This window comes from Mobula hypostoma, chromosome 13, assembly GCF_963921235.1.
Source record: "Mobula hypostoma chromosome 13, sMobHyp1.1, whole genome shotgun sequence".
NCBI lineage: Eukaryota > Metazoa > Chordata > Chondrichthyes > Myliobatiformes > Myliobatidae > Mobula > Mobula hypostoma.
Window position 1 is genome coordinate 6,070,793 of NC_086109.1, and position 14,480 is coordinate 6,085,272.

Here is a 14,480-nt window from a genome sequence, read left to right on the forward strand (position 1 = left end):
CGTTTCCTCACACTTGTTTCTGGGATGGCCAGAAACCACAACAATGCAGCAAAGATCCTCTCCCGTCACATACCACCAGGCTCAAGGACAGTTTCTATCTCACTATCATCAGAGTCCTGAACAGACCTTCCTCACAATAAGATGGATGCTTAGCCTCACAGTTTCCCTCATTATCTTGCACTCTTTTAGTAGCTGTACACTCGATTCCGCATTGTTACTGCTTTACGTTATTCCAGCACAATGCTCGGATCTGTATGAACAGCTGGGCCAACGGGGTGAGCTGGCCTTCATTAGTCAGAGGACTGGGTTCATGAGGCAATGCCGCAGCTCCAGAAAACCCTGGGTCAGGCCACACTTGGAATACTGTGTCCGGTTCTGGTCACCTCATTACAGGAAGGACGTGGAAGCTTCAGAGCAGGCGCAGAGGAGATTTACCGGGATGCTGCCTGGATTAGAGAGTGTGTCTTAGGAGGGAAGGCCGAGCAAGCTGGGGTTTCTCTCTCTGGAGTGAAGGAGGATGATGAGAGGTGATAAGGTAGAGGTGTACAAGAAAGCAAGAGGCACAAATCGACAGGAAGGGGCTTGTACATTCATCAGGACTGGTGCTAGAGGCAGATACATTACAGATATCTAAGTGACTGTTAGAGAGGTGGATGCATGGAAAGCAACTGCAAGGAGGAAGAGTTAGACTGAAATGAGAGTAGGTTAAAAGGTTGGTACAATGTCATGGGCCAGAGGGCCTGAACTGTGCTGTTCTATGCTAACAAAACAGCGTAGATACCGAGAAGCTGCTCCACCATTCAGTACGACAATGACAAACTAATTCCATCCGAAATTCAACATTTCTACCCCAGCAAAAAGACACCACCTCATCAGATCTCCCCTCAGCCTCTGACACGCCATCTTAGACTGGTGAAAAGCCCAGCACAGCATCGTGGGCTGAAGGGCCTGTATTACACTACAATGTTCTATTTATACAATGCTGAAATCAACTCAGTAATTATCATGAATCATTCAAACCACTTCATCAGTAATTTTCAAGTACACTAGACATCTATTTATTATCAAATTCTTCTCTAGAACAGTAATTACCTACTTACTCCCAAATTTCACAGTCACAACAAATATCCCTGTGACTGAAAACTGACCTTTTATCAATTATAATTCTGAACCACTTCACCAATAACACAGTCAATACATCCAGACACAATTCATTTTCAGCTATTACAAGATGTCAGACTGCACTTGGGAGGACTGTGAGCAGCTTTGGGCCCCATATCTAAAGGGGGTGGATGTGCTGGCATTGGGGAAGAGTCCAAAGTCTTAAGCACATATATAGCTCGGGTGCCTAAGACTTTTGCACAGTACAGCATTTGTCAACGAGGAGCGGAGAGCGAGTTTGTAAATTTGGCGGGAGCAAACGATGTTGGGACTGGCGAGGGTGGAGTACCGTGGGAGAGGTGTGGGATAGGTGGCAGAGAAGGTGTGCCAGGGATGGGGGTGGCACAGGTGCGGACACACCCAGCCCTGAGACACCAGGCAAAGTAATTTGATTCCAAACAATTGGTTTATTGATCATTACAGAATGTCTCTATGGTGCTTCCCTCTCCTTTCCCATTTTCCCCAACCATGATTCCCCTCTCCCTGTTCCCTTCCCACTCTCAGTCCACAATAGAGACCCATATCGGAATCAGGTTCATCATCACTCACATATGTCATGAAATTTGTTTTGCTTTGCGGAGGAACTACAGTATATATATCTACTGCCTATGACTTTCACACAGTAGTACATCTAATGAAGGATGTGCTAGCATTGGAGAGAATCTAGAGGAAGTTCACAAGAATGAAAGGGTTTACATATGAAGCACGTTTGATGTCTCTGGGCCCGTACTCACTGAAGTTTAGAAAAATAGGGGTGGGGTGGGGAAATCCCATTGAAACCACCAAACATTGAAAGAGCAAGATAGAGTGGACGTGCAGAGGAAGCTTTCTATAGTAGGGGAGCCTAGGACCAAAGGCGGCTGTGGAGGTGGAGTCACTGGATATATTTAAAGTGGAGGTTGACAGGTTCTTGATTAGGCAGAGTGTCAAAGGTTACGGGGAGAAGGCAGCAGAATGAGATTGAGATGAAAAATAAATCAGCCCTGATCGAATGGTGGAGCAGACTCGATGGGCTGAGTGGCCTCCAATTCGGCTCCAACGGTCTAGTTTTATGCAAGATTTTTCCTGGAGCGGCAGGGACCAAGGGGAGATCTGTTGGAGGTTAATAAGACCATGAGAACAGCCAGACAGCATCTTCTTCCCAGGGTTGAAATGTCTAATACCAGAGGACATGCATTTATGGTGAGTTCGAAGGAGATGTGGGAAGCAAGTGTTTTTTTTTAAAATACAGAGAGTGATGGGTGCCTGGGGTGGTCGAGGCAGAGACATGAGACTTTCAGGAGCTGTTTAGACAAGCACGTGAATGTGAGGCAAATGGAAATTGTTCAGACACAGAAGATTAGTTTAGCTGGCCATTGGAATCAAAATCAGGTTTAATATCACTGGCAAATGTTATGAAATTTGTTGTTTTGCAGCAGCAGTCATTTCAATGCATAATAATAAAACTATAAATTACAATTAAAAATAAGTTAAATTAGTGCAAAAAGAGAGGGGGAAAGTAGTGAGATGGTGTACATGGCTCCAATGTTCATTCAGAAATCTGATGACAGAGGGGAAGAAGCTCTTCCTGAATCACTGAGTGTGTGCCTTCAGGCTCCTGTACCTCCCACCTGATGGTAGCAATGAGAAGAGGGCATGTCCTGGGTGATGGGGGTCCTTAGTGTTGGATGCTGCTCTTTTGGGGCATTGCTCCTTGAAGGTGTCCTGAGTGCTGGGGAGGCCAGTGCCCATGATAGAACTGACCTGAGTTCACAAATTTCTACAGCTCTTTTCCGACCTTGTGCAGTGGCCCCTCCATGCCACGTAGTGATGTAACCAGTGGAATGCTCTCCACAGTACATCTGTAGAAATTTGGTGACGTACCAATTCTCCTCCAACTCCCAATGAAGCATAGCCATTGTCGTGCCTTCTTTGTAATTGCATCAATATGTTGGGCCCAGGAGATGATTACTAATTTATTTGGTTCAGCAGAACATTGAGGGCTGAAGGGCCTGTACTGTTCTCTAAACAGCAAGTATAATGCACCATCAAACCAGGTCAGTAAAAACGAGGATGAAAGGCAAAGAATGGAATAGAACAAAAGGCAAGGACAGTCAACAGGAAGGCTGGGGGGGGCGGGGGGGCACGACGACTGCAAACCATTCACCTTGGCTCCAGAGAAACTTCAAAGGCAGAAACAAGAAGCAGCCCTCAACGGATGCCCCTTCTTGTTTTCTTGCCTGAGCGCAGGCACGTGTAGAGAGGAACCTTGGAACTAGTGCTTGGAAAAAGTGTTCAAGGCAGAAAGCCATCCAAGGCAACAGCACAAATGTGAAATCTTGGAACTGTAACGGCACGCCAGCAGTGCGCAGACAAACTTGTTTCTGTGCCCAGATAGACTGAATAAAGCAACATCAATAAAGTCAAGAAAGTAGGAATTTTTGGCTATTACAACACGTCGTCAATTGAATTAAACTATTCTAGCATTGTAAGTCGTAGTAAGCTGGTTATAAATTCACATACACAAACCAGATTGCTTAGGAAGAGATGCAGAAGAACTGTTAGGATGAGGGAACAACTTCTTCCCTCAGGCCATAAGATGACTGAACGCTGAACATTGGGTTGAAATACTGAGCATTCTCTGATTTCATTTCAGATTCCTAACATATTTTCCCCCCTTCTCTCTCAGCCAGACCCGTGGGAAGTTAACATGTCCCTATTTTATTTCACCAGGCACCACCACATCTTCGGACTGTTTGTCCTCCGCATGGCAGCTGACACCTTCACAAACTCCGCATCTTTCTCCGATCACCCCACCAATCTTTTCACACTCTTCAAAGGACCCACCCTGGGCTCTTTGGGGAACAGGGGAGGGTAGCGAACATGGTCAAGGACATAAGACTGTAAAACACACAGTACTGCGCAAAAGTACTAGGCACATACATGCAGCTCGGGTGCCTAAGACTCTTGCACAGCACTGAAGGAGAAGATTGTGGCCATTCAGCCCATCCTGCCTGCTCTGCCATTCTATCATGGCTGACTTTGGGGAGGACCGGTGCAGCATCTGCCTGGCCCGTGCGTAACCCCAAAATCAGGTTATTATTACTTGATAGAGGTTGCTAAGAGACACAGATCGAGTGTCAGCCAGGTTTTCTCCCCCTAAAGCAGAAACGGCTAATGCCCCACCTCCCCCTCATACCCCATCTGTTATTTATTTATATACACACATTCTTTCTCTCTCTCTCCTTTTTCTCCCTCTGTCCCTCTGACTATACCCCTTGCCCATCCTCTGGGAATTTTCCCCCCCTCCCCCTTTTCCTTCTCTCTGGGCCTCCTGTCCCATGATCCTCTCATATCCCTTTTGCCAACCACCTGTCCAGCTCTTGGCTCCATCCCTCCCCCTCCTGTCTTCTCCTATCATTTCAGATCTCCCCCTCCCTCTCCCACTTTCAAATCTCTTACTAACTCTTCCTTCAGTTAGTCCTGACGAAGGGTCTCGGCCCAAAACGTCGACTGTACCTCTTCCTAGAGATGCTGCCTGGCCTGCTGCATTCACCAGCAACTTTGATGTGTGTTGCTTTAATACCGGGGATACTTTTAAGGTGACTGGAAGAAAGTCTGGGGGCGGTTGAACATCAGACAATTTTTTTTTAAAACATTGCGGTGGAACACCCTGCCAGGGATGGTGAAAAGGGCTGATATGCGAGGGACACTGAACAGACTCTTAGATAGGCACATGGATGACAGAAAAGTGGAGGGTTATGTGGGAGGGGAAGGGTTAGATTGATCTTGGAGGAGGTTAAGAAGTCAGCACAACATAATGGAAGGAAGGGCCTATATTGTGCTGTACTGGTCTGCATTCAATGTTCAGCACTTTGCCTGAAGTCACGACCGACCAGCTTCAAAGATATTATTAACATCAGAGGAAAAGCCCGTTGTTACCAACACAAAAACTTCTGTCCATAGTTCCTTCCCCTTCCAGGTGACAGGCTTGCCCCGGCATAAGGAACCCGACCAGTCCTCACCACTGATCAAACAGAAACGTCCCTCGGCTCATCACTCATTCTGTCTGTCAGCAGCGTGGTCCATCTACAGCACAAAGTGGAGTTACTCAAACCCTGCTGAAACACCCTGCAATCCCTAGAAATGACTTCCGACACCACCAGCCGATGTTCCCCCTCCCCCCACACAGCCTCCTGAAATGGAAACATTTACTGTTCCTTCACTGCCCAAATCTTGGCTCTCCCACCCTGCAGCAAAGTGGGACGATTAAATCAATTTTTTTTTAGTACGATAAATTGGGACTCTTGACCTCAATCTACCTCGTTATGATCTTGCACTTAATTGTCTGCCTGCACTGCACTTTCTCCGCAGCTGTTACCCTTTATTCTGTGTTGTTATTGTTTTTCCTTGTTCTGCCTCAGTGGAACAAGCCCTACCTGCCCAACAAGCCACACGGGCTAGCAGCCTATCTATTTAAACGTAGCCTAACAGCCCAACAAGCTGCACTGGGCAGCAAACCATCTATTTAACGTTAGCCTAACCACAGGACCATTTACAATGCCCAATTAACCTACCAACCGGTACATCTTTAGACTGTGGGAGGAAACCTGAGCACCCAGAGGAAACCCACGCAGTCACAGGCAGAATGTACAAATTCCTTACAGACAGCACCAGAACTGAACTCTAACAGCCTGAGATTGAGTCATAGAAAAGTATAGCACAGAAACATGCCTTTCAGATGATCAAGCCCGTGCCAAGCCATTTAGACTACCTACACCAGAACTATAGCCTTCCAAATCCCTGCCATCCATGTACCTAGCAAAACTTCTCTTAAATGTTGAAATCGAGCTTGTCTGCACCACTTGCTCTGGCAGCTCATTCCCCACTCTCGCAACACTCTGAGTGAAGAAGATTCCCTTCATGCTCCCTTTAAACGTTTCACTTTTCACCCTTAACCCACAACGTCTAGCTGTAATCCACCCAACCGCAGAGGTAAAAGCATCGCACTAACTGCTACACTACTGTGGCGCCCATGACGTTAGGCCATTCAGCCCATCGAGTCTGCTCCGCCATTCCATCATGGCTGACTTTGGCGCACAATACATTTCTCTGTGTGTTTCGACGTGCTTATGGTAAATGGCTAAACCAGGTGAGGGTAGCCGACGGGTCTCAAACCCTCGGTGACATAGGGAGTTGTCTATCCCAGCATGTGAAGACAGATTCCGGCGGATTGAGCGGACGAGGCCAATGGAAGGTCCAACGGTCGAGAAGGCGGTCTCTGCAAGCGTTGAGGAATATGTGGGGCAGGACAAGACACAGAAAACATCCTGGTCATCCACTGCACCTAGTCCCACCTCCAGCTGTCTCGACTCTGTCTTGCCACTGGACCCAGATGGGAATTGGGAAGAGAGAGTGAGGCTGACGCTGCGCAACTCTCCCTCACTTAAATCCCAATCACGCGCTAGTCTGGACACCATCAAATGGTGTCGAGGTCCTCATCGACGTCGATGGTAAATGAGTGAACGTGAATCTGCTCAAAAGGGGCAGCAGTTTCATAGCCCTGTGTCTGAAACCGCACTGTGCAGAAACATAATCGACAGTGCTGCTGACAACGACCCACAAGGACATCCCAAATCCATCAGAACTTTCAAAGAACAACTTATATTTGAATATTTCATGCCCCCGTTAATCTTCAGGCCATGCCACCCAGGGACTTCTGCTAATAATATTTTTTGTGACTGCATCTGTTACCGTAACTACGTGTGCCGTGTGTTATGTGTGACCGTATGTACTGCGTTTTGCAGCTTGGCCCCGGAAGAACACTGTTTCATTCAGCTGTATACACGTGTCTGGTTCTTGAACAAAACGGGAGAATTACACTTATCTATTGAGATGTCCCCACAACGATCTCGCTTTAAGGACTCCTTGTTATTTCATGTTAACATTATTTATTGCTATGTATTTATATTTGCATTTGCACAGTTTGTTGCTTTCTATGCTTGTGAAAGGAAAATCATGTCTGACGAATCTCATAGAATTTTTTGAGGATGTAACTAGTAGAGTGGATAGGGGAGAACCAGTGGATGTGGTATATTTGGATTTTCAAAAGGCTTTTGACAAGGTCCCACACAGGAGATTAGTGTGCAAACTTAAAGCACACGGTATTGGGGGTAAGGTATTGGTGTGGGTGGAGAATTGGTTAGCAGACAGGAAGCAAAGAGTGGGAATAAACGGGACCTTTTCAGAACGGCAGGCGGTGACTAGTGGGGTACCGCAAGGCTCAGTGCTGGGACCCCAGTTGTTTACAATATATATTAATGACTTCGATGAGGGAATTAAATGCAGCATCTCCAAGTTTGCGGATGACACGAAGCTGGGTGGCAGTGTTAGCTGTGAGGAGGATGCTAAGAGGATGCAGGGTGACTTGGATAGGTTGGGTGAGTGGGCAAACTCATGGCAGATGCAATTTAATGTGGATAAATGTGAAGTTATCCACTTTGGTGGCAAAAATAGGAAAACAGATTATTATCTGAATGGTGGCCGATTAGGAAAAGGGGAGGTGCAACGAGACCTGGGTGTCATTATACGCCAGTCATTGAAAGTGGGCATGCAGGTACAGCAGGCGGTGAAAAAGGCGAATGGTATGCTGGCATTTATAGCGAAAGGATTCGAGTACAGGAGCAGGGAGGTACTACTGCAGTTGTACAAGGTCTTGGTGAGACCACACCTGGAGTATTGTGTGCAGTTTTGGTTCCCTAATCTGAGGAAAGACATCTTTGCCATAGAGGGAGTACAAAGAAGGTTCACTAGATTGATTCCTGGGATGGCAGGACTTTCATATGAAGAAAGACTGGATGAACTGGGCTTGTACTCGTTGGAATTTAGAAGATTGAGGGGGGATCTGATTGAAACGTATAAGATCCTAAAGGGATTGGACAGGCTAGATGCAGGAAGATTGTTCCCGATGTTGGGGAAGTCCAGAACGAGGGGTCACAGTTTGAAGATAGAGGGGAAGCCTTTTAGGACCGAGATTAGGAAAAACTTCTTCACACAGAGAGTGGTGAATCTGTGGAATTCTCTGCCACAGCAAACTGTTGAGGCCAGTTCATTGGCTATGTTTAAGAGGGAGTTAGATATGGCCCTTGTGGCTACAGGGGTCAGGGGGTATGGAGGGAAGGCTGGGGCGGGGTTCTGAGTTGGATGATCAGCCATGATCATAATAAATGGTGGTGCAGGCTCGAAGGGCCGAATGGCCTACTCCTGCACCTATTTTCTATGTTTCTATGCTCTGCTTGACCTTTCATTGACCCTGTTTACAGTTACTATTCTATAGATTTGCTGAGTATACCCGCAGGCAAATGAATCTCAGGGATGTATGTGCTGACATGCATGTACTCTAATAATAATTTTTGATTAAATTTGAACCTGAAGGTAGAAGAAATGTGTCATTATCATGGAGAACATTCTATAATGTGAAGGGAATGTTTCAGAACAGGGATCGCTGGAAATCCTCAGCTAGATTTGCTAGCCCACTGAGACCACAGAGTCAGTCAGAAATGACTCGGACAAGTCAGACTGGTTCTCTGATAAAACTAACCACATTCAAACAGTAACACAACAGCTCATTCTTGAACTTTAATTTTGATACAGCCGATATACTATGCCTCCTACAAACAACAGGCAAGATATATGACATTAAAAAAAGATTCACCAACACAGACCTGTCGAGTAATAAGGTCACCGATCAGAACTGTGGCTTCAGCCCCACTATCGCCAATCCACAGTCACTGGACTGTCCTGTAATCGGGAAATCCACCTCTGAACTGTATTAATTAATGTCTCTGCATTCGTAATTTTTTTTGTGGGGGGGGGCACAGAGATCCGGCTTCCAAGAGAGAACCTCAGGAGTAAAATTGCTGAATCCACTTCCTCAATGCAGATAAACTCAATGCGCAGTGTCCTAGTGATGATCCCTGATTTAACAGTCCCCAGAGGAGGTACTAGACCAGTCCAAAAACCATCACGACCCAAACAGCACAAAGCTCCTTAGAGCAATCCTGCAAGAGTCCCCTGTAGTCTGAGCTGACCCTGTTTATTGCTTATTTATTTATATTTGTAATTGCACAGTTTGTTAACTTTTGCATTTTTTTTTGCTCATCTCTATCGTGTTTAGCTTTTCACTGTATTTCTTTGAAATTACTGTGAGTGCCCACACGATTATGAATCTTAAGGTAGTGCAGTGGATTCCAGTGAATTGGGCAATCGGTTAATCGGATAAGCTGCTTATTTAGGACAACACTTAAAGAACAAAAACTAATCAGGAAAGTAGCTGAAATTCCATTTGCTTATTTGAGACACTATGCTGCTTAATTGGGACTGGAGACTGTTGCCAAACAGTTTCTAACAGGCATCAGTCACGTGCACTTGTGCAGCATTAGATACTACACCATCCTTACAGCGAACAGCTTTTAAATAGCATCAGTTGTATATATTTATGCTCAAAAAGCAGTGATTTTTGTCACCGATAGTTGGCAAGAAATAAGCAACAAGACAACTCAGAACTGTTTTGCTCCCTGCAGTTTCAAGCACTTAGGCTAGAAGATGCCAGAAACAGCAGCACATGAAAACAAAACAATTTCATGAACTCAGGTTAGGAAGTATGATGAATTTGAAGGTATCAATAATTACCTTGAATGTTACAATGAAAATGAAGATTTGGAAGATGCATTGTATGAAGGCAGTCCATTATCTGCACCAGGTGTCTGAGCTAATTCTGTTCATTTACAGTCAAAAGAACATACCAGCATACACTGGGCGAATTCCTCCTTTGATAACTATTAGGAATTAATGCACAGTTTTATAGTACTGTAGTAGTATTGGTAGTGTTCTAATTTGTTCTATATTTCATTTAAATATGGAATTTGTTCCTTAGTTAAACAGCAAGCTGTCCTTTTTTAAATACCTTTTAAACTATTTCTATGAAACTTGAGCTAATTGGGGCAGCCGCTTAATTGGGTCAAAATGTATTGGTCCTGTTGTGTCCTAATTAACTGGAATTAACTGGTAACATATATATACTCTGACAATAAATTTACTTTGACCTTTGAACACATGCCGGGCTCCCAGGATAATCAAAGGAAGTTACTGATCTGATTTCCCAGAGACTCAATCATGGGAAGCTCAAGTCAAACAGTACAAACGTATCAAGTGTGATTACATGCAGAGACATGAGACAAATTTAAAACCAGGGAATAGAATTTGATCACTGCAATCTCCTAGAGAACTGACATTCTCCAACACACATATACACTTGGGTACACCTGCTCGTTAATGCAAATGCCTAATTAGCCAATCATGTGGCAGCAACTCAAGGCATAAAAGCATGCAGACATGGTCAAGAGGTTCAGTTATTGTTCAGACCAAACATCAGAATGGGGGAAGAAATGTGATCCAAGTGACTTTGACCGTGGAATGATTGTTGGTGCCAGACGGGATGGTTTGAGTATCTCAGAAACTGCTGATCTTCTGGGATTTTTGTACACAGCAATCTCTAGTGTTTACAAAGAATGGCGCAAAAGACAGTAACTATCCAATGAGCAGCAGTCTGTGGGCGAAAATGCCTTGCTAATGGGAGAGGTCAGGGGAGAATGGCCAGACTGCTTCCAGGTGACAGTAACTCAAATAACCACACATTACAACAGTGGTGTGTAGAAGAGCATCTTTGAACACTCAACACGTCGAGCCTTGAATTAGATGGGCTACAGCACCTGAAGACCACATACACTCAGTAGCCACTTTACTAAATTCAGGAAGCATCTGATAAAGTGGCCACTGATTGTATAAAGAATGTTTTTTTTTCAATTACATTTGTAAATAGTTTCAAGTAAACTGGTCCATTGTACACGATTGCACACCGACTTTGTTCTGCAGCCCGTCGGTTAGTTAAAGTAAACACACACACCTGTCACCGAAACTTGGTACACCAGGTAAGCTCGTATGACGATCAACAACAAAAGGATGGCTCGTCCCCGACCTCAAGTCACAACCCTTGACACCAACTGCAACTCTCGATGGGACATCACGGCGGGGGCGAGCCCAGCCGCGTTGCCCGCAAGTCATTCTTTCCCTAGGAACTGAGGGGGTGCGGGGGGATGCTGATTTCCGGGGCACCGGAGTACAACAAACCTGAACAAACATGCAGATATGTGGGAGACGATTCACCTTCCGGTGTCCCGTGTCTTGGGCCCACGGTGGGAGAGGGTGATGAGGGTCATTTCACCCCTCGGTTACTACAAGGTGATAAATTAAATTGTTCTCTCCCTGCACAATGGGGTGGGAAGGAGATAAACGTTTCATCCCTTCGTTTTCTGGATACTTCAACCTGATAAAATTAAACAGATCTCTGCCAACACAATGCGATGCTATACCAAGTAATTAAACAGAGGCACTGCGTTTAAACGAACGCAATCAACTGTTCACGTCTTGACTATTCAAATCAGTTACTTTAAGATTCAACTCGGTAGAGGCGGTGGAGTTACTGACGGCACTATGGAACTCACCTTCAGCGCAAATTTCTCGCCGGTTTTCTTGTTGAAACATTCCAAAACTTTGCCATTGATGCCAAGTCCCAGAACCTGCGCTGTGACCTTGTAGTCGTCGGTGATGGCGTTTTTCTTGGTCTGGGCGCCGGTTCTCGGGGGTGGAGGAGCCGGGGGCGGCTCAGGGATCTGGTTGCCTTGCTGCGGCTCCCGGCCTGTCGCAACGTTCGGTAACATTGTTACAATCGGCGCCCGATACTTCGTACACTTCGCGCTCGATACAGTGTAGCCGACCGTGCGGACAAAGTTACACAAGCGGTCCCGGAGCAAGAAAAGGATCCAACCCAAGTCCGAAAGCTCCAGCTCGGTGCGATTCCTCAGCTACCACGGCCTTTTTTTTTGTTCCAGTCAGAGTGTCGGTAAAGGTCCCATTTGGTCAGTTTCACAGCACTTCTCTTCCACGGGAGTTTCAGTGGAAATTGACGTGCTGACGTCAAAGCCTCACTGCCAAACCGGAGTCTTCGCTTAAAGGGCGAAGGGACGCTTAAAGGCGAGGTCGCGGGCACGATTTTTTGTCGTAAAGAACGCTGATTTTCATTGTAATACACACAGACCCCACACATACACACACTACACAGACCTCACACACACTGAATGAGGACTCCGTTAGGCGGGGTCGGCCAGCGATGATGTCTAGATCTGCGAGCCAGGGCAGTACAATATGGGGAGCGAGCTGTTGCCCATGCAGTCCGAAGGGACGGCGGAGACCGACCCTAGTTTTGCACAACGTTGCCATCAACGTTGAGTTCAATGGAGAACCGTCCCAGGGACTCCAGCTCCGGATTTTTCCCTCGGGGTTTACTCCCGAAGCCTTCCCCAAGGCAGCAGAGCGTTCGGATCAGTTTTCCTTCTCCCAGATGAGCTGCCAACCGCGGCTGACCGGCCCCATCTGCCCGAAGCGACCGGTGTTAGGGCGCCAGTCGCCCGCCTTTTCCCCGTCTCCTGTCAGTAGAAACGGTTCCAGCAGGCTTGGTAGCTAAAGCACATGTGAAGGCCAGGAGCTGGACTTGGTTGTCAGAGGCTATGAAGACGCACACCATTGGGAGAATTTAATAGGTGCTGAGAGCTTACCCCATTACCACCCCACCCCCGGCTAGAACAATCGTAAGGAACTACGCGTACACACACAATGTACAGATACAGACCCCACACATTCACACTTCACACACACACAATACACATACACAGACCCCACGCATACATACACACAAAGAGAGAAGAAACACAAGCCACTGACTCAACATACAAATACACACAGACACAGACAGACACGCAATGCTGAAAGAATTCATTAAGTTTGGCGGTATCTATTTCCATAAGACCATAAGATATAAGGCTAGATTAGGCTATTTGCTCCATCGTGTCTGCACCGCCATTTCATTGTGGCTGATCCATTTGCCCCCTCAGCCCCTATATCCTACCTTCTCCCAGTGTCCCCTCAAACCCTGACTAATCAAGCTCTGCCTTAAATAATACCCAATGACTTGGCCTCCACAGCCGCCTGCGGCAACGAATTCCACAGATTCACCACTCTCAGGCTAAAGAAATTCATCACCTCCGTTCTCAAAAGATCGGCTTTTTATTTCACCCCACAGATGCTGCCTGACCCGTTGAATACCCCGGCGCTTTCTGCGTGCTGCTCCAGATTACCAGCATCCACAGTCTCGTTGGTATCTCACATTATCATCGAGTTTTTCAAGAGAAGGGCGAAGCTGCAGGCTGGGTTGGGTGGCCGGGGTACGGGAGAGTTAAATCAGCAAGGTTTACGGGCTCTGGGTCCAGTCTACCGAAGAGCTAGGAAGCCGAAGCTGTGGGTTCCCACATGTCCCGGGAGTCCCTCACCAAGCTGATGGGGGATAGGAAGCCTACGGTCAGCCTCCGTAGTCAGCAACCGCTCTGGCTGGACCATGCCAGGACTGCAGCTTTTCAGAAGTTTACACAAACTTCGCTCTGAGTGTTTGGAACCAGACACCATTCACTGCCCAACGCACCACCATTCGGTCATTACGTTTGGCGTTGCAGTCACGGAGACCACGCTGAAGGGTTGGAACAAAGAATGAGAAGGTGTCATTGAGTGCCTAAAGATAAAGAAAACCTCACCGGAAGTCTGAAACACGCTAACCAAGTCTCCTCCGCATTCCTGTCCCTGCAGACGCTGCCTGACCAGCTGAGTGTTTCACTGTTTTCTGCTGTCAGCTTTCACCAAAAACCTTTTGCCTTTAATCATTCTTCTTCTTCTTTGTTTCCCTTTCTCCTTCTCTCTCCCTCTCTCTCCCTCTCTCTCCAACTCTCTCTCTCTATCGCCCTTTCTCTCCCTCCTCCCTCTCCCTCTCAGTCTCTCTCCTTCCCTTCCTCCCTCTGCCTCTCCCTCCCCATCCCTCTCTCTATTCCCCATCCATTCCCCTCTCTCCATGGTCTCCCTCCATCCTTCCCCCTCCCTCCCCTACTCCCTCTGCTTCTCCCCCTGTCTCTCCGCATTTTTCCCTCACTCCCCTCCCTCCTCCTCCTTCCCTCTCCCACCCTCCATCCACCTCCCTTTCCTCCCTCTCTCTGCCTCCCCCTCTCCCCCCTCTCTGCATCTCTCGTCATCTCTCCCCCTCTTCCCCCCTTTCTCCCTCTTTGCCCCTCTCCTCCCCTCTCTCCTATCCCTTTCCTGGTCCCTCCATTTCACTTTTTCTCTCTCTCACTCTCTCATTCCCTTTCCTTGAGTGAGGAGGTTTCTCTTCTTTATTCAGAACA

At 46.8% G+C, this 14,480-nt stretch overlaps 1 protein-coding gene across 1 annotated transcript in view; it reads right to left on the minus strand.

Moving 5' to 3' along the window:
- Positions 1-12,426, minus strand: part of LOC134355386 (MAP kinase-activated protein kinase 2) — a 234,005-nt gene extending 221,579 nt beyond the window's left edge. The window contains exon 1 of the mRNA XM_063065184.1: positions 11,703-12,426. Coding sequence (XP_062921254.1) covers positions 11,703-11,918 — 216 coding nt within the window. The 5' untranslated portion in view covers positions 11,919-12,426. The remainder of the gene's footprint in view (positions 1-11,702) is intronic.
- Between the last annotated feature and the right edge of the window lie 2,054 nt (positions 12,427-14,480).